This window comes from Lissotriton helveticus, chromosome 12 (genome assembly GCF_964261635.1).
Source record: "Lissotriton helveticus chromosome 12, aLisHel1.1, whole genome shotgun sequence".
Taxonomy (NCBI): Eukaryota; Metazoa; Chordata; class Amphibia; order Caudata; family Salamandridae; genus Lissotriton; species Lissotriton helveticus.
In genome coordinates, this window is record NC_136073.1 from 885529627 (window position 1) to 885551180 (window position 21554).

At 50.1% G+C, this 21554-nt stretch overlaps 1 protein-coding gene across 1 annotated transcript in view; it reads right to left on the reverse strand.

Moving 5' to 3' along the window:
• The window catches only part of TNK1 (tyrosine kinase non receptor 1), a 49256-nt gene that overhangs the window by 14875 nt on the left and 12827 nt on the right, over positions 1–21554 (reverse strand). Inside the window, exons 2-5 of the mRNA XM_078670923.1 lie at positions 7874–8044; positions 3840–3910; positions 2677–2880; positions 336–488 (exon numbers count right to left, since the gene is read on the reverse strand). Coding sequence (XP_078527049.1) covers positions 336–488; positions 2677–2880; positions 3840–3910; positions 7874–8036 — 591 coding nt within the window. The 5' untranslated portion in view covers positions 8037–8044. The remainder of the gene's footprint in view (positions 1–335; positions 489–2676; positions 2881–3839; positions 3911–7873; positions 8045–21554) is intronic.

Below are 21554 nucleotides of genomic sequence, written 5' to 3' on the forward strand. Positions count from 1 at the left end.
CGCAGTCGTTAGATCTCGGTACGTTACATCGCAGTTTTTACAACACTAGTCGTTACAACGACTTTCGCTGGACGGTGCTGTACTTGGAATAGTAAATCATACTAGACCCAACTCCAGCCTACGTAACAGTAGGAAAGGTGTTGGAATAGTAATTCATACTATTCCTTAGTGTATATCGCCATCCAGTGCAAATCGGTGTAACGACTTGCGTTGTAATGGCCGAGATGTAAACATACCATGGTGTAACGACCGTGTTGTAAAGGTCATTCGCCTTCCAGCACCAACAGTCTTGTAACGCCTCGAGTCCCGCCAGACGGTTCCAGGCACATACTCACCATTTTAAGCGGCTGGGTCAGCACCACCCCGTAGAGTCGGATGAGGTTGGGGTGGTCCAGGGCGTACATGGAGTTCACCTCCTGCAGGAAGTCATTCAGGGCTTCGGTGTCTGTCGTCATGTCCGTGCGGAGAGACTTCACAGCCACGCTGATCTGGAGGGGAGAGGAAAGTTTGTGTCAGATGGGACGAGTGTCGGAGGGGAGCAAACACAAACATTTCATCCATTTGTGAATCTCTGCCAACTAACAAAGCGAAGGTGCTCAAGATGAGACGAGGTGTCAGTGGAGTGACCAGAGTTAAAGCATGCCTCGTTCCAGAAGTCTCAAGATCCTGCATACCCAGCAGATATCTTAGGGATTTATGTAGAGTGAAGTGGGCGCGGCCGCGATTCTGCGCCTGTGCGGCACTTTTAAACAGTGGGCGGGTTCATGACGGCCCCCAGCCGTCATCAGCACACGCCCACCGTGATGCATGACGGCCGGGGGCCGTCATCAGCATGGAAGGGGCTAAAACATGTAAACGTTGCAGATTTTCTAAAGTTACTGAACTTAAAATTTTACAATAACATGAATTTTGAAGTGGGAACAAGAGTAAAATAAAAGGGCTAAACTCAAAATGGCCTAAATAACTTGAAATTGCATAAACAATGTAAATCGAGGCTTTCAAATACTCCAGGGCCTCATTTACAATATCTCAACGCACTGCAGTGCCGCAAGCCTGCCTGCTGCTCTGCCGCATGTTAAAAGAAAAGGGCAGGAATGTGCCGCATCTACAAGATACGGTGCATTCCTGTCCTTTTCCCCTGCACTGGCACACAACGGGCTGCCGTGCGCCTACAACGGAACCCTGGTGCAAGGGTGTCTGCGTTGTAGTGGTGATGGTTTTTGTGCAGAAAGGTATACCGCTCTGCACACAAAAAACATCATGAGAGGTGTTTTCCTCTTTCTATGTGTGCTGCAGAATAAAAAGAGAAACACGGAGTAATAAAGGCATTTCTCCTCGTTGCGCCTCCCTTTTGCTCCGCTGGGGGGTGGGGGGGGTGGAGTAAGATTCTGACGCATTCTTAGGTTACGAAACCTTGTAAATCTGTGAATGCTTCAGGTTCCATGGATGTTGCGTGGGAACATATTTGTAAATATCTCTCCTAGGCAATAACAACAATATACAAGCAATACTTTGAGGAGGACTCGAGAAAAAACAAGGAACTATGAAAAGATTGTAAAAATGAAAAGTATCTTTTATTTTATTCAGTATCACAAATGTATGTAGTTAAAATTCAGTAAACTGAACGGTACATCAATAAATCATAATAATCAACAGCAATCAATTGATCCTTATGACTGAAAACATAACAAATGAATTAAAAATATAATAATATAACAATATAAAGCAATTCTGAGATTGCTCCACTGTGGTTATAACCTGCCTTTGTTATAGCCACAGTGGAGCAATCTCAGTACTCAGATTAGACTATAAATATATGAGTATTAGACATTGTATATATAAAATGTTGGAGAGACTTCGGAAATGACGACTATGTTATATATTTTTCATAAAATTTTATTATATTGTTGTTTTTAGCTTATGTATCCTGTTTAATATAATTATATACGAGTTGTCGCAAGTTTTATATTTAAAGGTATGATGTATTAGTGAAAGAAAGACTATCAAACGTAATGGGGGGAAAAAAAATTCAGCATTTTATAATTTGAATTTTTTTTTAATTTTGTAGGTTACTGGTGGTAATTTCCTGAAGAAGGCGTGTATAACGCCGAAACGCACGTCGATATTTACTGCTGTTTCTTTATGAAGGATATTTTTAATTCATTTGTTATGTTTTCAGTCATAAGGATCAATTGATTGCTGTTGATTATGATTTATTGATGTACCGTTCAGTTTACTGAATTTTAACTACATACATTTGTGATACTGAATAAAATAAGATACTTTTCATTTTTACAATCTTTTCATAGTTCCTTGTTTTTTCTCGAGTCCTCCTCAAAGTATTGCTTGTATATTGTTGTTATTGCCTAGGAGAGATTTTTACAAATTTGCTTTTTCCCTGTCCTAGGATCTGATTTATCTAGAAGTCAGGGGGCCTTTGATATTAACTAGTGTTGCATGGGAACACCCATAGCAACACCAATGGAAAGCCCCTTTCACGCAGAGTAATGAGTGAAATGGGGCCTCATGAGCTGGGTTGGCTGGGTGGTTGAGAAGGAGACGGGTGGTATTGCTCAGGGCAGGAGGGCAGGCTTGCACCAGGAGCACTAGTGAGGTTGGCGCATTGTGAAGCTGGTGCTGTTTTTATACCTCACCCACAGGGTACAGGCCACTCACCACTTTCCCGCTGGGCACCCGCCAGTCTCCGCGACGCACAACCCCAAAGCAGCCATCCCCCAGCTTCTCGTTCAGCACCAGGTCCCGCTCGTTGATCAGGCACTTCAGGGGGTACTCCGTTTCGGTCCGGGCGACCGACGTAGACAGTGGCTCGTCAGGGTACAGGGTGCAGTCAGTCTGCTCAGGGCCACGCCCCACAAACATCTGGTTAAGAGGAAAAAATGCAAAAATTAAAAATTAAAGGTAAGCAGAATTATGACCTCCCCCAACTCTCTCCTTGTGTCCACGTGTGGTCATGCATTCTAGGGTCCAAAAGTTAGATTATAACTTTCACCATCAACAGGACATTTTCAGGCACCGGACACCTGTGGACGTGCCTCCAGAGGCCGGTAGGAGAGGTGTGGCGCAGCGGCCAGGGTATTTGACTCCGGACTACAGGGTTCACGGTTCGATCCCTGGCTCCGGTGGCAGGTTAGCCCGCACCATGTGACTCTGGGCAATAGCTTGCTTAATCTTCCCAATGGCCCCCAGCGCCTGGACACCTCTCCGGAGGTAGCAGTGTGCTTTACAAATGCTGGAATTTATTTGCTATACAAAAGGTGGGGCATTGCTGGCATTTCAAAGACTAGATGAACTAGTGTGTGACACCCAATGTCCCAGCACCTCCCATGTTTTTGTGTGAAGTGGACTCCATGACAAGCCTTTGCCGTCCAATGGATGCACAGCTCTCAGGTTTCCAGGGCCAAAGTGTGAGAAGCTCACCCATTCCAGGTATTCTTTGTGCATTCTGGTACTCATAGTCCCCGCTATCACATAAGAACTACAATTCCCAGAGTGCAATGCCAAACCTAGAATAGATAAGCTACCCACACATGGGTTTGAGAAACAGGAGAGCTCTTTGGGTGGGCGCTGTAGGTGGTGAATAAGCTTTGCCTACACCCAGACACTCAGCTGTGCCAATTAATGCCCACTCACGGCTTTCGTGTCGTTATTTCAAAGTTTACACGTGCAAGAAGAGAGCTTCTGGGTGCTTATCGAACCCACAACCCATGAGAGCAGAGTGGGTCGGAGCCATAGGCCAGTGCTTTGAATTCTGGGAGTTGTAGTTCTGCCTTGCTCTAGCACTACATACACTTATTTGTGGCCTCAAAGGGGACACTCACCTTGTACATCCAGGACTTCGGTTTCACTGCTGGTCTCCTGCGTTTTATAGCTTCAAACAATCTTCTTTGGGCTGTGGGAAAAAAATGTAGAGAAAAATCATGAGTCTGTGTTTTTATGTTTCTTTTAAGAAAAACAGTGTGGAGATGTTTGTGCGCGACTCTCACCGCTCGCTCGAAAACCTAGATTGAATGTCCATAATGGGGCGCTCTAGCAGAGATGTCCGGTTCCAGGTGTGGAACAGCTGTGCATTCTGAAGGACAGTACTGACGTATACAGGCAGCGCCCCCTGCTGGACCCAGTACCGAGGTGTACTGGCAGCGCCCCCTGCTGGACCCAGTACCGAGGTGTACTGGCAGTGCCCCCTGCCAGACCCAGTACCGAGGTGTACTGGCAGTGCCCCCTGCCAGACCCAGTACCGAGGTGTACTGGCAGCGCCCCCTGCTGGACCCAGTACCGAGGTCTACTGGCAGCGCCCCCTGCTGGACCCAGTACCGAGGTGTACTGGCAGCGCCCCCTACCGGACCCAGTACCGAGGTGTACTGGCAGCGCCCCCTGCGGGACCCAGTACCAAGGTGTCCTGGCAGCGCCCCTACAGGACCCAGTACCGAGGTGTACTGACAGCGCCCCCTGCTGGACCCAGTACCGAGGTGTACTGGCAGTGCCCCCTGCCAGACCCAGTACCGAGGTGTACTGGCAGCGCCCCCTGGTGGACCCAGTACTGAGGTGTACTGGCAGCGCCCCCTGGTGGACCCAGTACCGAGGTGTACTGGCAGCGCCCCCTGCTGGACCCAGTACCGAGGTGTACTGGCAGCGCCCCCTGCTGGACCCAGTACCGAGGTGTACTGACAGCGCCCCCTGCTGGACCCAGTACCGAGGTGTACTGGCAGTGCCCCCTGCCAGACCCAGTACCGAGGTGTACTGGCAGCGCCCCCTGCTGGACCCAGTACCGAGGTCTACTGGCAGCGCCCCCTGCTGGACCCAGTACCGAGGTGTACTGGCAGCGCCCCCTACCGGACCCAGTACCGAGGTGTACTGGCAGCGCCCCCTGCGGGACCCAGTACCAAGGTGTACTGGCAGCGCCCCTACAGGACCCAGTACCGAGGTGTACTGACAGCGCCCCCTGCTGGACCCAGTACCGAGGTGTACTGGCAGTGCCCCCTGCCAGACCCAGTACCGAGGTGTACTGGCAGCGCCCCCTGCTGGACCCAGTACCGAGGTGTACTGGCAGCGCCCCCTGCTGGACCCAGTACTGAGGTGTACTGGCAGCGCCCCCTGGTGGACCCAGTACCGAGGTGTACTGGCAGCGCCCCCTGGTGGACCCAGTACCGAGGTGTACTGGCAGCGCCCCCTGCTGGACCCAGTACCGAGGTGTATTGACGGCACCCCCTGCTGGACCCAGTACCGAGGTGTACTGGCAGCGCCCCCTGCTGGACCCAGTACCGAGGTGTACTGGCAGCGCCCCCTGCTGGACCCAGTACCGTGGTGTACTGGCAGCGCCCCCTGCTGGACCCAGTACCGTGGTGTACTGGCAGCGCCCCCTGCTGGATCTGCGAGGGCTCCGGGTAGTTATGCGCTATAGAAGTGTAATTTTTCATTTCATTTCAGTACCGAGGTGTACTGACAGCGCCCCCTGCTGGACCCAGTACCGTGGTGTACTGGCAGCGCCCCCTGCTGGACCCAGTACCGTGGTGTACTGGCAGCGCCCCCCTGCTGGACCCAGTACCGTGGTGTACTGGCAGCGCCCCCTGCTGGACCCAGTACCGAGGTGTACTGGCAGCGCCCCCTGCTGGACCCAGTACCGAGGTGTACAGGCAGCACCCCCTGCTGGACCTGCCCAGTAGCGAGTTGTACAGGCAGCGCCCCCTGCTGGACCCAGTACCGAGGTGTACTGACAGAGCCCCTGCCAGACCCAGTACCGAGGTGTACTGACAGCGCCCCCTGCCGGACCCGGTGCTGAAGAGGATTTCCCCTACAAGGGCCTGGGGACCTTCGTTTCTCGTTAAATGGAAATATAGATTATATTTTGCTCCTTCTTATCCCTTTGTATCCAGCCGACCCCACCCACCTTCCAAGTCTTTTGTATACTACTGCTTGATTCCTGTAAAGTGCTCTGATACCCTAACGGGTCAAGTTTGCGCTCTATAAAACTCTAAATAAATAAATAAATAAATAAATGTGCCATCTCTGCCCTGAGGTGCCCTGGTGGAGCTGCATACCTGCCCTGGCAGCCTGCCTTGGCACAGTGCCACCTTGGAGTACATTCGAGCACAAGCCACATTCTAGGCCGGTGACCCGAGGCCGGTTTCGGTGTGCGCTGGGCCACTCACCGGGTGACGCGAAGAGACGGAACGTGGACGGCTGCGTCATGCGCGAGAGGCGGGAGCCTCAAAACTAGAGCACAGAGGCCCCATAGCGGTGGGGGAGGCAGGGCCGGCTTTAGCGCTGGTGGCACCCGGTACGACAATCACTTTTGGTGCCCCCACGTCCCGTGACCACCTCCTCGGATTCTCTCACTACCACCTGCAAAAGTGCCCCTCATCTCTCCAATCATAAGATATTGCTAAGCACAGCGCCCCCTCCACAGGTTGGCGCCCAGTGCGGCCGCACCAGTCGCACTGCCCTAAAGCCGGACCTGGGGGGGGGGTCCTCTGTCCTTTTGGGTCACAGCTAAAAAAGCCCGGGAGGCTCGTGTGTGTTCTGTGAGCCTTTGCATGGATGGGGCGGGCGCTATGAAGGCGCTGAAAGGACAGAGGGACACAGAATTAAATTGGCAGGCTGTAAGGTGAAGATTAAGAGTTGTTTACATACCTATAAGGAAGTGGCAAAAAATATAATAAATGCGTGTCCATGTGAGGGCGGGTGGAATGTACCACCGAGTCACCTCCCTGGGGGAAAAGGGTGACCTGGTGCCCAGGAGCGATTGGTGGCAAAGACAAGGGGGAGTGGAGGAAATAGGCAGATGGGGAAAGTGGACCAAGCAGTGCTCAATTTGTAATTGTAATAGGTATTTCACAGGGGGCCACTGCAGCTTGCACGACCCAAAACCGCTGCTACCGCTGCCCAATGCCACTGTGACCTACTAACCACCACACTCCAACAAATGTGGCAATTCGGACTATTCCATGTCACCCAAACCTGTAAGAATGGTAAAGACAAGGTAACATTATTGTAGTTGTATATACTCTTCTGACGTGCTCTGCCTAAAAATCGACAGACCGCGCCACCGTGTGGTAAATAAGTGCTGGTGCTGAGCACCAGCAAACACCGGTACAAATTAAGCACTGGATCACAGACAACAATCCTGCAGCCCACTCCTAGTTTTCACCTGTTGATTGGTTATTTGTGTGGTTTCTATTGCACAAGCTTGGCTGAAAAGAATTAGAGTGCTGTAGAAATGAGCCTACGTAGAAATGTGAGAGTTGGACACACTGTGAAATGATAAAACGCACAAGGGCCCGATTTAGAACTCGGCGGACAGTTTACTCCATCACAACGGTGACGGATATCCCATTCACCGAAATATAAATCCCATTATATCCTATGGGATTTATTGTTCAGCAGACCGCATATCGGTCACTATTTTTTTTTTGTGGAGCTGTATATAGCGCTAATCAGACCCGAAGGTATCAGAGCACTTTACATGAGCACCAGTTACATTACAGACGGACACATTCATTTTTGTTAGGCACGGGGAGATTAAGTGATTTGCCCAGAATGTGGAGCATCCCTGCCGAGACTTGAACCCAGTTCCCCAGCTCCAAGGTTGACAGCCCTAGCCGCTAGACCACATTCTCTCCCCCTTGTGACGGAGTAACCCGTCCGCCGAGTTCTAAATCAGGTCCTAAGTGTGTATACAGATATAACCAGGGTCAAAACTGAATAAGCCGGGTTACAAACTATGGAGAATGGAGACGAGGGTGAGAACACCCCAGGGCAAGACCCACCCACAACAGCACATTGGGCCGGAGAGGTTGGCAAGTAAGAAACGGAGTGAAACCCAAGTCCCCTTAGGTTTAGCCAGCAAACTCCTTACCCGGCTTGCCCATGCCAATCTGGTCGAGGTCCAGGGGCCGCACGAAGTCGAAGTGAGACAGGCGTGTGACGTTAAGGTCATCGCGGATCTTGGTGTAGAACTGGTCCAGCTGTAGCTCCCGCAGAAGCTGGTGCAGCCACTCGGTGCTGTCCTCGGGCATCATGCCGGTGCCTGCACGGGTCAAAGAGAGAGAGAGAGCTGGTGGTGAGATACTGGCAGCAGCCCCTTGAGGGTGGATACTTAAGCCCTCAACCACTAAACACACATCTATGAGATGGGGTCAGTCATCGCTGTGAATATCTTACAACTAAAAACATGTATTATAGCCTTATAGCCCGCCGTAGCGGGCTATACCAGCTATTAAAGGCCCGCTGAATCGTTAAAGGCCCGAGCCGAAGGCGAGGGACTTTAACGAAACAGCGGGACTTTAATAGCCGTATAGCCCTGCTACGAAGGGCTATAAGGCTATTAGAACATTCTGCCACTAGAGGGCAGAATGTTCTAACAAATTAAACAAAGGGTTCTCGAAGCTCGAGGGGATATAAATCCCCTCGAACTTCGAGAAGCCTTTGTAGAATATTGGAATGTTGCTCTGCGGGCCTTTACCGGCCCGTAGAAGCAGGGAGCACTCCATTGTCTGCAATGGAGTTCCCAACATTCCAATGTTCTAAATATACATTCGATACAATACAACAAAAAATTAACCTACAGCTGACTACGCGCTGAGCGCCTCAATCATAAAGTCCCTTATTATGTAAAGTCCTGTGCCAGCCCACCACGGGACCTGCTGCAGTTCGGTCCCACTGGAAATCCAGAAACAAAATTCAATGCAAAAGCGGAGGCAGCGCCAGGGATGAAGTCATAGTCTGGTCACTTTATTTCAAAAAAGTTCTTTATTTTCCTTCGTAATAAGCACTCAAAAACAGCCAACGCGTTTCGTTCCTATGAAAGGAACTTCCTCAGGGCGAAAAGATGTATAAATACATTTGTAGCGTAGACCCAAAATGCTGGCCTTGCACGTAATAGTCCTCAACCTTCTATTTCTTATTCCTTCTAAATTTTCAATATCATGATAAATACAGAGGTCTGTACTATGGATCCTCAGTACCCATAGAAGATCTTGATAAATCTCGGACACTTGTAGTCACAGGCGCGCAAAGTCATGGCGTCCCGGTGTCAAGATTGTAATCCTTGAGGACTATGGTTACTAAGGACCCATAGTACAGACCTCTGTATTTATCATGATATTGAAAATTAGGAAGGAATAAGAAATAGAAGGAAAATAAAGAATTTTTTGAAATAAAGTGACCAGACTATGACTTCATCCCTGGTGCTGCCTCCACTTTTGCATTGAATACATTCGATACAAGACTAGGAAGTGCAAACAAATAAATCAAAGGTCACAGATATACAAAAATCCACCAGATAAGACTTACAAGTGTGATTTATTTAAAGTCACAAACGGTCCTATGTGGTTAACAATACAGCTCCGCCTAAAACCCAAAATCTTAAGAGCAAAAATGCAAAGGATTGGAATACAAATAGTTCTACTTTATATAGGCTGATGTGTGTAAGCTGTTGATGTTTCAGTCTCCAAGAAAACATCAGTGAAACCATCTTCAGGACCATATTGGACTAGAAGGACCATCTAGTGAATAGAGGCTCCATTCATTAGATGGCCATGCTGAACAAATATTGTCCTGAAGAAGGCTTAATATATATTTACAGTTTAGAGACCGAAACGTCGATGACTGATAACTCTGGAAACTGCAGACCTGGTCTGTGCCCATCCACTAAATATAGAAACAACAGCGCTTACCTGGCATGGACAGTGTCCACGCGCACACACAGAGATCTGGAGAAAGTGGGGTGGGGGTGGGCACAACCCCCGCCACCATAAGAAAGATCAAGTCATTGGTTTTGCCAGCCCCCTACCCTGTACCAAACCTTTGCTTTACCCTACACCTCTACTGGCTGTGAATGCCATCCACCCACCCCCACCGCCGATGTCCACCTGGCATTAGAAGGTCAGAACCACCAGTACCAGCAGTACTCTGGCCCGACCCATCCAGTCTAGTACACCACTCCCTTCTGTCCTGACCACCTCTTCTGCAGAACCATTTTATCATCCCCACCCAAGTCCCTCAACCCTCACGGACAGAACATAGCCGCTGTTTGCACTTTACAAACCCCACACATACTTTCTAACCATATCTAACCCAGTGGGGTAACCCAGTGTACCCCATACAGCAACGTGTCCTGTTTTTCCCTGCACCCCATGCATTGGTGTGTGTGAATGTTTTGATTGGTTCTGCATTCCGTCCATCAATTGTGTGTCTTTTGCTTCCTCGCCCTAAGTGCGCCGGGTCTGCCCAGACACGGGTCCCAGGCTCACTATGCCACTGGAGTCAAGCTATCCCGGCTGAAGAGGGGTGAAACGCTGAAACCGGTCCTAGGATGCTTGATTCCGGTCCAGGGAAGACATGGCTTGGCAGTTCGGGCTGGACTGTTGCACAGGGTCAAGACTGATTTGGATATGGCCAGGTCTAGACTGGGGTGGCACGGTGAGCAAAAGAATGATGGATTTAACCCAGATCTCTTGGCTTGAATGTTTTGATTGGTTCTGCATTCTGTCCATCAATTGCCTGGCCCCTCTGTGAGTGACCACGAGGAGTGGCAGACCCGTAGGGTACGGGGTACTGGCAGCCCGGAGCCCTGGCACAGTTTATGCCCTCATGTCTCCAGCTCCCATGAACCCCCGCCTGGTGCCATGCCCCGACATGCCCCACACTTGGCAGCAGACGCCCGAGTGATGCGCCTTGGCAGGGTGGCACGGGGAAGCCCCGGAGCCGGTTCCTGCAGATGCCAAGGAGATTAAAGTGGCATCCGAGGGCAGCCATGGGCGCTCTCACTCTAAAAGGGACAGTGCTGTGTGGCAAGACACGGAACATACCACTGCCGAGGGCAACAGGCAGTGCAAGGCGCATGCGCAGAACTCCCCATCACTTCTACGATTATTTACAAGAATTAACGAAGAAACAATGATTTGAGACGTCATCATTAGCAATCTTAAAAAGAGCAGCAGAGCGCCAGGACGCCAGAGTCAAGGCGCTCACTTCCTCGGATCCGGCCTGCTCTGGGGTTTGCAGTTTAGTGCAGGGGGTGGTCTGTCTGCCACATAATCCTGGAGGAAGGTATCAGCGCCACAAAACCAGCCCACGGGGAAGGGACACCTTTGTGGGGGGGTTTCAATCCATGTAGGGGGGGGTTCAATCCATTTGTGGGTTTTTCCAATCCACCGTCTTCCACCGGGTTTCAAAGTGCATTTTTCAATTTTTTTTTTTTTTTTTTTTTGTAGCGGTCACTCGACCTTGGGTAGAGGGGCGAATTATTGTTTGGCGTTGGTTGACAGCCGTGGTAGTTGTCACACACACTCCTCTCCTAGCCTACCTACCTCCCTCCCCCCCCCCCCCCCCCCCCCCAGACACCAGGCGGGCAACAAGAAACAAATTTTGGTGGGGGGGCTGGAAAATATTTAAAGGGGGCTAATTCTTCCAACGACGGACAGGGTGGCTGTACGAAGGGGTGACACACAACAAAAGCCTCATTTGCAAGTAGATGGTCTTTTAAATACCTGTTAAGTACTCAGGTGCGGCTGCAATTAGATGCTCGCCAGCCCGCAAAGCTGTCTGCGCCCGGCTGACACACACGAGGGGGTGGGGGCTGAAGCCCCGTTAGCCCAATGGGTGTTGTGCGACTGAGTAGAGAAGTGCCGAAGAGAAGCTTTTCAAACTGGGGGAACTGGTTTTGACGGACCCCGGGGCAGTGTCAGAGTGGGTAAGAGAGGAAAAACTCCTGGGGGAGGGGGGGGCGGCGGGGGGGTGGAAATGCAAATAAATAAACCGATTTCACGGAAAGAAAAGTGAGAAAAAAGCGAGAGAAAAAAGAAAAGTGGAAGGGAGGGGTGAATGAGAGGGGGCATGCCGGAGGTGGTCTCCTGGGAGGACCCCCCTGTGTAGGTGTTGGGGGGGAGGGGAGGGGGGGGTAGAGCAGTCAAGAGGCGTGAGCGCTCAAAGTGAAAGAGCCCGGCAGAGGACGGGACGTGTTCAGAGACACCGAGGAACGCAGATAAAGGTCAGGATGGTGGGGAAGCAGAAGGAGGGCCCGGGGCGAAGAAACCTGCTGAGAAAAACAGATGACGAGAGACAGGAGTGAAAGTGCAAGAAGGGTAGCAAAAGTGATAGAAGGAAATAAAAAGAGGTGAGAGAAAGAAGTAAAAAAAAAAAGGAGAGCGAAAGGAGCAAACAAGGAGAGAGGAAGGGATGAAGGAATGAAAAGGGAGAGAGAAAGGAGTTAAAAAAGGAGAGAAAGGGAAAGGGAGGGGGCGGCGACAGGGTTAAGATGGAGAGCAGGGGATACAGTTTTAGAATGGAGAGAGAGCAAAAGCTGGAGTGGGGAGAGACCGAGAAAGAGAGGGGGGGGCAAGAGTGAGTGAGTAAAGATGAGAGGAAGGCGGACTGTGGTGAGAGGAAAGATGGAGAGGCGACAGGAAGGAGGGATGTGAGGGAGAGGGGACAGAGACAAAGGAGGAGCGAGTAGTGAGGGGAGAGGTGTGAGGGGGAAGTGAGAGGAAGCAAGAGTGTTAAAGGTGAGGGGGTCGTGGAGTGAGCCTCAGGACTCAGGTGAGAGGGGGAGGTGAGAGGTGAGAGGAGGGACGGAGGTGAGACGAAGGAGGTCTCAGATTCAGAGTGACGAGAGAGAGGAGTGAGGGGCAGAGGCGATGGAGAGAGCACAGAATGGGGGGGGGCAGGGGGTAAAGAAAGGCAAAGGGGGAGGAGCGAGGAGGGCTTGAAACGGAGAGAAGGGGAGTGGCAGTGTGTTAAAGAGAAGATACGGAAGTGGGAAAGAGACGAGAGAGGGGAGAAAAGAATGGGGGAGCAGGGGCGCGATTTACGGTGAAGAGAGGCGAGTGAGGTAAAGAGAATGGAGGCAGATGGACAGTGTGAAAAGGATGAGGGGAGGAGAGGCAGGCCGATGACGCAAAGATGGAGAGACTCAACCCGCTCTTTCTTTTTAATTTTTTTATTTTAAGGGTTTTATATAGCGCTGGCCAGACCCGGAGGTATCGGAGCGCTTTACAACCTTATTGTCATGTAGTAATCGAGTCCAAAGTAAAACAATATAAACACAATAGTAAACACATTGAATCCTGAACACGTCTGATTCAGGGACGAGGGACAAAGATGAATCCAGAGGTAGAGAACTCGTAAACCAATTGTGTTGTGCCGAGTCCTGTTCCGTGAGGGTGGAGCAGGCGTCAAGAGGTAGGTGGTGTAAAAGTCTTCATCTCAACGTGAATATATTCTCCAATGGGCAAGATACTGCGTTGGGTGGCAGCTATCCCTTCGGAGAGGATCGGTTGAGGTCTTTCAGCTGGCTTTTACATTTTTTGAAGGATGGGATGGATATAGACTGGGATGGCGTTCCAGATTTTGGGTGCATTACCTGAGAAGGAGCGTGATAACGTTTTTTGTTTTCGAGTTTTCGGAGGGATGAGAAGTAGAGGGTTAGTACTCCTGAGATTCCTTGTCTGACCACCCTTGTTGAGTTTGGAGGCCAGGTAGGCAGGTTTGCCCGTGTGCAGAGCTTTGTGAGTGAGACAGGCAGTTCTGAAGCTTGCTCGCATTTCACCAGGAGTTATCAGCTATCAGGAAGCCCAGGTTTTTTTAAAACCTTATTCGGTTGGGGGGGGGGGGGGGGGGAGTTCACCCAGTTCAGGCACCCACCTATCGTCTTTCCAGGAGGAATAGGCATGGTCTACCAGTAAAATCTCAGTTTTTCTCTGGTTTAGCTGCAGGCAGTTCTGAGACACCCAGGAGGCAATGTTACCCATGCAGTCTCCAAATGTAGTTTATGTTAGATCCAGGTTGGGACCCATTGATATGTACGGCTGCGTGTCATCTGCGTATGAGATGAACTCCAGACTGCAGGTCCTTAGGACTCTGGCCAAGGGAGTGATGTACAGGTTAAAAAGAGTAGGGTGCAAGGATGCGCCCTGAGGTACCCCCTTGTCTACCAACTGGCCAGGTGATTTAATGGGCCCCGAGTTTGCCATCTGTGGTCCTTAGTTTATCATTTGTGGTCTCTGTAGCTTCGTTAACTCCTTGGCCGCGGTGGTAATTCTGCCACGGCACTAGGGGGGGGGGGGGGGGCTGCACAGCGCCACCATGCTCGTGACGGACCCACTCGGTCACGAGCGGCGGCGGTGCTGTGCTTGTGACGGAATGGTTCCGTCACGGCCCCGCCCGCTCAATAGAACACGCCGAGCAGGCGCGGCAGCTGGGCCGTGATGGAACCATTCCGTCACCAGCACAGCCCCACCGTGGCTCGTGACGGAGCGGTTCCGTCACGAGCGCACAAGGGGTTAAGGAAGCTATGTAGCCAATCCCAATGCATTGCCGGTGGCACCAACCTCAGACAGTCTGTGGACCACGATCGGGTGTGAGATGGTGTCAAAGGCGGCGGACAGATCAAGGTGGGCCAGCGTGGTTGGGTCGCCATCACCCAGAGAGACTCTAATGTCACCTAAGGCCGCTATTAGAGCGCTTTCTGTACTCTGAGAGGCTCTGAAGCCCCCTGGGAAATATCTAGATGGAATCAGAGGCGAAGTAACTCGATAGTTGTTGATTCACTGGACAAGCTAGATTTTTGCTGACATATGGAAGGAGTGAAATGGGCCTGTAAATAACAAGTTTTAGAGGATGTGCATTTGTGTTTTTAGTACTGGCCTCACCTGTCCAGTTTTCCAGGCCTGAGGTACAGTCGCGGCGTGGAAAGAAAGGTTGAACAATGCTGTGATATCAGGGAGGGGGTGCTAGCTAGGGGCCTCGTGATATGAGGGGAAACGGGGTCCGAAGGAGATCCCCAATTTGATTCTACTCATAGTTTTCAGCACAAGTTCCAAGGTGATGGGTTTAAAGTAAAGTGAACACCCTTTAACTCGAGGAAACTCGACAAAATATAAATATAAGGAAGTTTAAAAAACACTTATAAAGGCCTGATACACTTCCAACAGGTCTCAGAACTGGAAAAAACGCTTAGTCACTTGTTGTAGCCAAGGGAACAGATTTAAGGGTCTCCAGGAGAAGAAAAGCCTCCTCCTCAGTCATGCTAAGTACACCTTGTGCCTCAAGTACCATCGGAGTGTGAATACAGCATCACACCTCCCCAGCATCAAAGCTTCTGTAAGCCACAGCCAGGACAGGAGATGCAACAAAACAACCCTTGAAGGCTGGCTTAGTCACGCCCTGGCAACAACACGAAAACATGCCCTTCACTGCGCCTTTACAGGTGAGCTGGGAGGGGTGGCGTGGAAAGATGCCTTCACTTTTCCGGCCTTTCTGAGAAGTTGAGCCTCACAGCGCTTTACAGGACTCTGGCACAGTGTTTCCTAGCACAATTTACAAACCGGCGACATGCAGCTGTGGGCCAGAGTCCTTTAAAAGTGCGGCACACGCACTTCGGCTGAAGGCACTTTATGCCTCTCCCTGTCACTGTATCCCACACGTCTTTACCGGCCTGGCTGACACTAGGCGACTCTTAAAACTCTCGATGGGACAGTGTCTTTTACAGGCGCGGCACGGGGTTTTTCTTTCTCCTCTCTGTGTGTATTTTCTGTGCTGCGTCAGCCTCGTCGCCACGATGACAGACAGGCTCCTCTAGTAAGCAGCAGAACTACATTTCTTGCACGTGCCCCCTGCGGATTAAGGCCGTCAGTGGCATTAAGACTGGGTGAGCGGAACTTGCGAGCTCCTTTTCCAGCAGGATGTCACTCACATCCCCACGATATAAAATGCCCTCTCTGTGGTCAGGAAAAACAAACTTTAATCCATATCCTATACGGTTTCCCTTTTTCTCTGCCGCAAAGGATAATCCTCCGCGCGGACTTTATCCGCCTCCCTGCTGACGGGCCGTGATGGCCGCCCGGACCCTGGGAACTGCTTATTAAACGTTAAAACTGTAGAGTGTCTGCAGGTGGCTGCGGCCAAACTGGACGAGGTTTCTTCCATCCGTGCATCTATCCACCCGGCGTCCAGTGCCGCGGTTCAAGCGCCTCTTCTATTTTCTCCTGCACGCTGTATTTTTTCTTTAATATTTTAACACACGTGCAGCGGCTACTGCCGGCCTGCGCTTCAAACATTTCTGGTGCATGTTGCGTGTCAATAGTTCAACATTCCGTTGCCCAACAATTGCCAGCAGGTGTGCCTCAAACGGGCGGTGTTGTCTATGCTGCGATTGTGATTCTGCACAGAGCCTTTCAGCCTCAGATATGCGGCCAGTCCTGTTCTTCCGTTGTAGCGATGGCTCGGCGGGACCTGTCTGTGCCGAACTCAGGCCGGCGTGTTCTTATGGGACGTTTTAACTGTGTATGCGGAATGCTTTTGAGAGAGCGCAAACTGATATAAATGTATGAGTACATCACACTTACCTATAGTAAGCACAAGTCATGATGAGAAATGCCATGAGTGCTAATAGTATCTGAAATTATATTCTAAATGTATAGCTAATATAGAGATTTAAGTAGAAGTGGAACTAATACAGAAATGTGTGACATTATATGATTTTATTAGACGTGATTATTTTGAATCTATGTCGTGTAGCTGTTAACATATAAGATGGTCTGTGGTAAAACGCAGAACGTGGTAGGCCTCAGGGCCAGAGCTGGAGCTAAAAGGGAAGGTGTTTCTTTTCACGACACAGATTGTTTAACGTTTTTGGTCATTGCATTAATGGGCCGTGATTTAGAATAATGTTTTCTAAATAATAGAATAAGAGTTTAACATGCTTTAATTAAATGAAGAATTTGAATGCTATAATCATAATGTGAAATATTGTAGGCCTGAAATGTTTTAGCAGTGATTTACACGTACATGTCTGGGCTGAGAAATGTTGCAAGCCTTTTTAGAAGTCTATGAGAGTTGGGTTCTTGGCGGCAGATATCTGTCTGCAACAGGAAAGGGGGGATCCAATTATAAGTGAATGAATAGAGGTCTGTTCAGTAGACGGCCCAGACATGGAGGAGGGTTCTGGAATGTTTAAGGGGTATCAGCGGGCCGGAGAAGAGACTGAGAAGCAAGGTCAACTCTAACGTCTGAGGCCCAATACAAAGCATCATGGAAAAAGCCTGAAGTTGCACCACGTGAGAGGCGTTTCGCAAGGGGCGTCTCAAATGTTGTTGACTGTTTTGTATTAGGGACAGCACCCCTGGGTGGAGTTAGAGCAGAGACCTGAGGACCCTTTAGAGAGCGGATGGGTAGGCAGTGAGGGGTCATGACTGGAGAACTTTAGGTTTTCACCAAGAGACTTAGAGTGGGTGACTTCCCTTGGGGGTCATTCATTGCTGACACCTTTGTTAGGTTGGGATTTGGTTAAGTAGGGATACCATCTAGAACAGGGTAGGGACGCCTAACCTGTGTTTGTTTTCCTCCAACCTAAATGAAGGAGAGATATGCGTCTATGCTGATAGCTTTGCTATTTTTAGAACTTGTGTTAGTGATTTCTGTTGCTCGTCTGAGGGCTTTTCGAGAGCACATGTATGTAATTGGACCTGTGTATCTCGTGAATCTCATTCTGAGATGCTTGTATTTGCAGCTCATTATATCTTTACAATAAACTTTTGAAACCTAGAAGTTGTCCGTGATCTTTAAGAGTAGAGTCCTTTATTGGGTGAACTAACTTGCAGATAGGTGTACTGTTTCCTTCCAAGACAGGCAATAAAGGTTCAGTCGACCAGATCGAGGTTTGGATCAATAGATATAAGGTATCGATCAAAATCTCGCCCTTTCAGTTGGTAGCTATAGAGGATGGTTGCCTTCTTGAGGACGGTGACCTAGGCCAGGTTAGCTTACCCCAAGGCCCCTAGAAATCGATGATCGGAAGAACAGCCCGCAGATGAAGATCCGGATGACGTGAGACAGAAAAAGCAGCAGTATCAGAGAGAGTGAGTATAAAGGGTTATGCGTGTTAGATTGCGGTGTTTTGTATTGTATCTATGTTGTAATGTCTGGCGGAGTTGAATGTCTGTAGAGTGACTGTGGAACAGGTTGTGAGCGCGCGCAACCGGTGGAAATCTTAAGTTCAAGGAGAGCTTAAGTGGTTCGGGTGTATCGGACACCCAGAGTAATTGTCAACTAGAGTGAAGGGGGTCATGAGGTACCATTGATCACCCGAGAGACCGAGATAGGGGGAACGTAAGAGTGAGTGCGTGAGTAACGGACGCTGGTCGGAAGTTACTGTGTGTGTAAGTAACCTATCAGAAAGACGATAGACATCTCGTCAGTTGTGTTGACAATTACAGATAGACTGTGGACGTACAGTCGAGAGAAGTGACCGCTTGGTCGGAAGTAGTCATTTTTCAGTGTATGAATGGGACGCATGCATAACCGGGAGACGAGTTGAGAAAGGAGGGGTGCTGCTGCGAAGCGGAGAAAAGAGACGTCAGGTGGTGTCGCGCAGTGATTGGCTGACCGGAGAAAGACCGCGCTGTGATAGGCCAGCTAGCGAACACGTCATACAGGGTCGCGACGTGATTGGCCAACAGGAGAAAGACCGCGCTGTGATAGGCCAAGCTAGCAAAGCCGCGACAGGATTGGTGGATTGTCATCAGGAAGTAAACAGAGTAGCGAGGCTGGATTTTGTGCGCATAATTATGAAGTGTTTTAAATGGTTGAAAGCGCTGTTTAAGAAAGAGAGGCGAGGATCGTATGAAGGGGAAGAAGCCCCGCCGGAGGGTACGCCAGCTCGTTATATGGCAGTAAATGTTGGGTTGCATACGATCCTTTGGATATCAGAGTGGAGTAAGATTACTGAAGGAAACGAGGAACTGACGTTCCCGAAGTACGGGACGTTCAGATTAGAGGTGTTACATCGATTGAAATCAGTCATGACCTCAAAGAGACCCTTGCCTAGACCAACCCAGTTTGAAGCCCTTGAGGCATGGCTTAGGGCAGCGCATGAAAGGAATATGAACAGACGACAAGAAAGGGTGAAACGCTCGGTAAGGGCAGTACAGGATGCCAGGTGGGATGCGGATGCTAAAAGATGGAGAGTGCATAATTTGGAAATAAATAAACTGTACCCAGTGTTAGAGGCGCCAGTAAATAAAAGCCCCCTAGAAGAAGATGATGAGAGCGAAACAGAGGACAGCCTGATAAACAGATTACTGACAGACAGGCCACCCCCGTATAATAGAGCAGGGGGAGAGGTCGAGAATACTGAAGGAGAAAAGGGGGGCAATGCAGGAGAGCATAGACCGCTTCCCAGTTCACAGTGGGATCCTGAGCCAAAGAAAGAGTTGCTCCAGCCTAGTCAGGTGCAACAGGTGGTCGGTAGGTTTGTGGTACAAAGAGCGCCGGAAACGGAAAGCGCCACATCCTACCCATTGCCAGATGCACTACAGGTACCTGTTACCATAGGTCCTATAATATCGATATATGACCAAGAGAGAGCAAAAGGGGAAGAACGGAAACGGAAAGACAGAGAAAGAGCAGAGCAGGCAAGGAGGAACGATACCACTAATTCCCCAAGTCAGATGCCAATACCCAGAGAGTGGAGTACCCCGATGCACACAGCAGGGGACCCAGGAGGAGATCCTGGGGGCCCTAGATGGCCAATGGATCTGAGGGGATCTGGACGAAAATCCTTTCAAGAGCTAAATGAGTACATGAAGCAGTGGGATGAGGCAGTGAAGGCTCAAAAGTGCATCAATGCTGCAGAAGCAGAAAGGGAAAGTCAGGACAGCAGAGCACGAACTCACTGCGGGGCTGGGGAGAGTAGCCCGGAGTGGGACTGTAGAGGGAGTAGGGGAGTCACCCATTGGGCCCGGAATGGAGGTAGAACAGACCTGGAAAACGGGGGCCCCGGGAGTGAAGGGGTGGCGTGCCCAATACTCAGTGAAGGGGAGAGGAGAGCGCAAGAGTACAGGAACAGCTTTAAGTGTCCACACTGTGTGCCTGGCACCAGAGAACAGAATGGGAGTTGTGAGAGGTCGCACCATAGTCCCTGTGATGACAGAAATGAGCGCAGCCCAGGGAATATGGGGAACCAGGAAGGATCGTATCGGATACTGAGCGATACGAGGCAAAGGGAGTGTAGCGACCAGAGGGAAAATAACAGAGAGATGTGCGGTGAGAGGAGAGAAGAAGACGAGAGTGGGCAGAGAGAGAGTAGGGATAAAAGGCCCGTGTTCCATCACCTTCCAAGATTGGATGGCCGAGCATGGGACCTGGAGAGATGGGAGCAAGGGAGGCCACCCATTAATTCTCCTGAGCCCAAACGCAGAGCTCGAAGTTGGGATGGTAGGGAGACCAGTGAGCCCCCTTCAAAAGACATATTGCGAGCTGAGATAAAAGCCAAGAGACTTGATGTCTCCAGCTTAAGGTCAGATCTGGATGACATGGTAGATGGTACCCTGCCTTTAGAAAGAATGGAAATGTATGAACAGGATGAAATACTGTATATGGCAAAGGACATCACACGAAAGGCGAGAGCAGTCCATGAGAAGTTAGTCGAACTAGCAGGCAAATATATGGTGGACTTGTCAAGAACCAAAGCATTACAGGGTAACCACAGGCTACATTACTCAGATCGAGATCTAGATGAGAGGAGAACGATTGGGCTGAAAACACACATAAGGGAATTGATTACTGGAATAAGGACATGGAGGGCACTAGATAAATGGGAAGAGAGGTGGTCCAAGAAAGGGACCGGCAGAAGAAGCATGATTGGTATAACACCAGGACAGCAGGGAATAGAAGCTTACCCTTTGCGTGAAGTTGCCAATGGGAGCTATGTACATGTCCCTTGGAGTAGGGGAGATTTAGCTGCTTTTACCACATCTTTCCCCAAGTTACGAGAGAGCCCCGTGGAGTGGTACAAGCAAGTCGAGAGGTTTGTAAAGATCTCAAAAGTCCTATGGATAGATCTGAACACGCTGTTTGACATTGTAGTACCAGGAGATCTGTGGACAGCATGCAAGGTTAGCGCTGAGTGGCCCACAACGGAGCCAGAGAGAGATGCTAGGACTAATGGGCCGTCCGAGATCGTGATGGCAAAATTCGAGAGAGTGATGACTTGGCTGAAAGAAAAAGTGCCAATGCAAGACATAGATTGGGTCAGAATAGACAGAACGAGACAGGAACCCAAAGAGACAGTCCATGAATATTACGAGAGATTGCTGAAGGCGTTTAAACAGTATAGCGGCTTGGATGTAATGGATCCAAAGGACATAGGGCAATTTGTGTCCAAGTTCGTCCTGGGACTGAGACCGGATATTAGTTTAATGATTCAGCAACACTCGATTTGTTGGCAAAGTAGACCCCTAGATGAAATACTGAGATATGCCAGGTACTGCTGTGATGAGGTAGACTCCAAGGCTAAGAAACTAAAAGAGAAGCTGATGGTGGTACAATTGCAGGCAGCAGGAAAAGGGGGACCGCAACAACAGCAGCAAGGGACAGGTACAGGAGGTAAGAAGCAGTACAGTCAGAACAAGGGTAATGAGGAGAGTACTACCTTCAGACCCAGAGTAGACATAGCTACCTTGAAGAAAACGACTAGGTGCCACCAGTGCAACGAGTTGGGGCATTGGAAACGCGAGTGCCCTTACAATGTAGAGATAGGA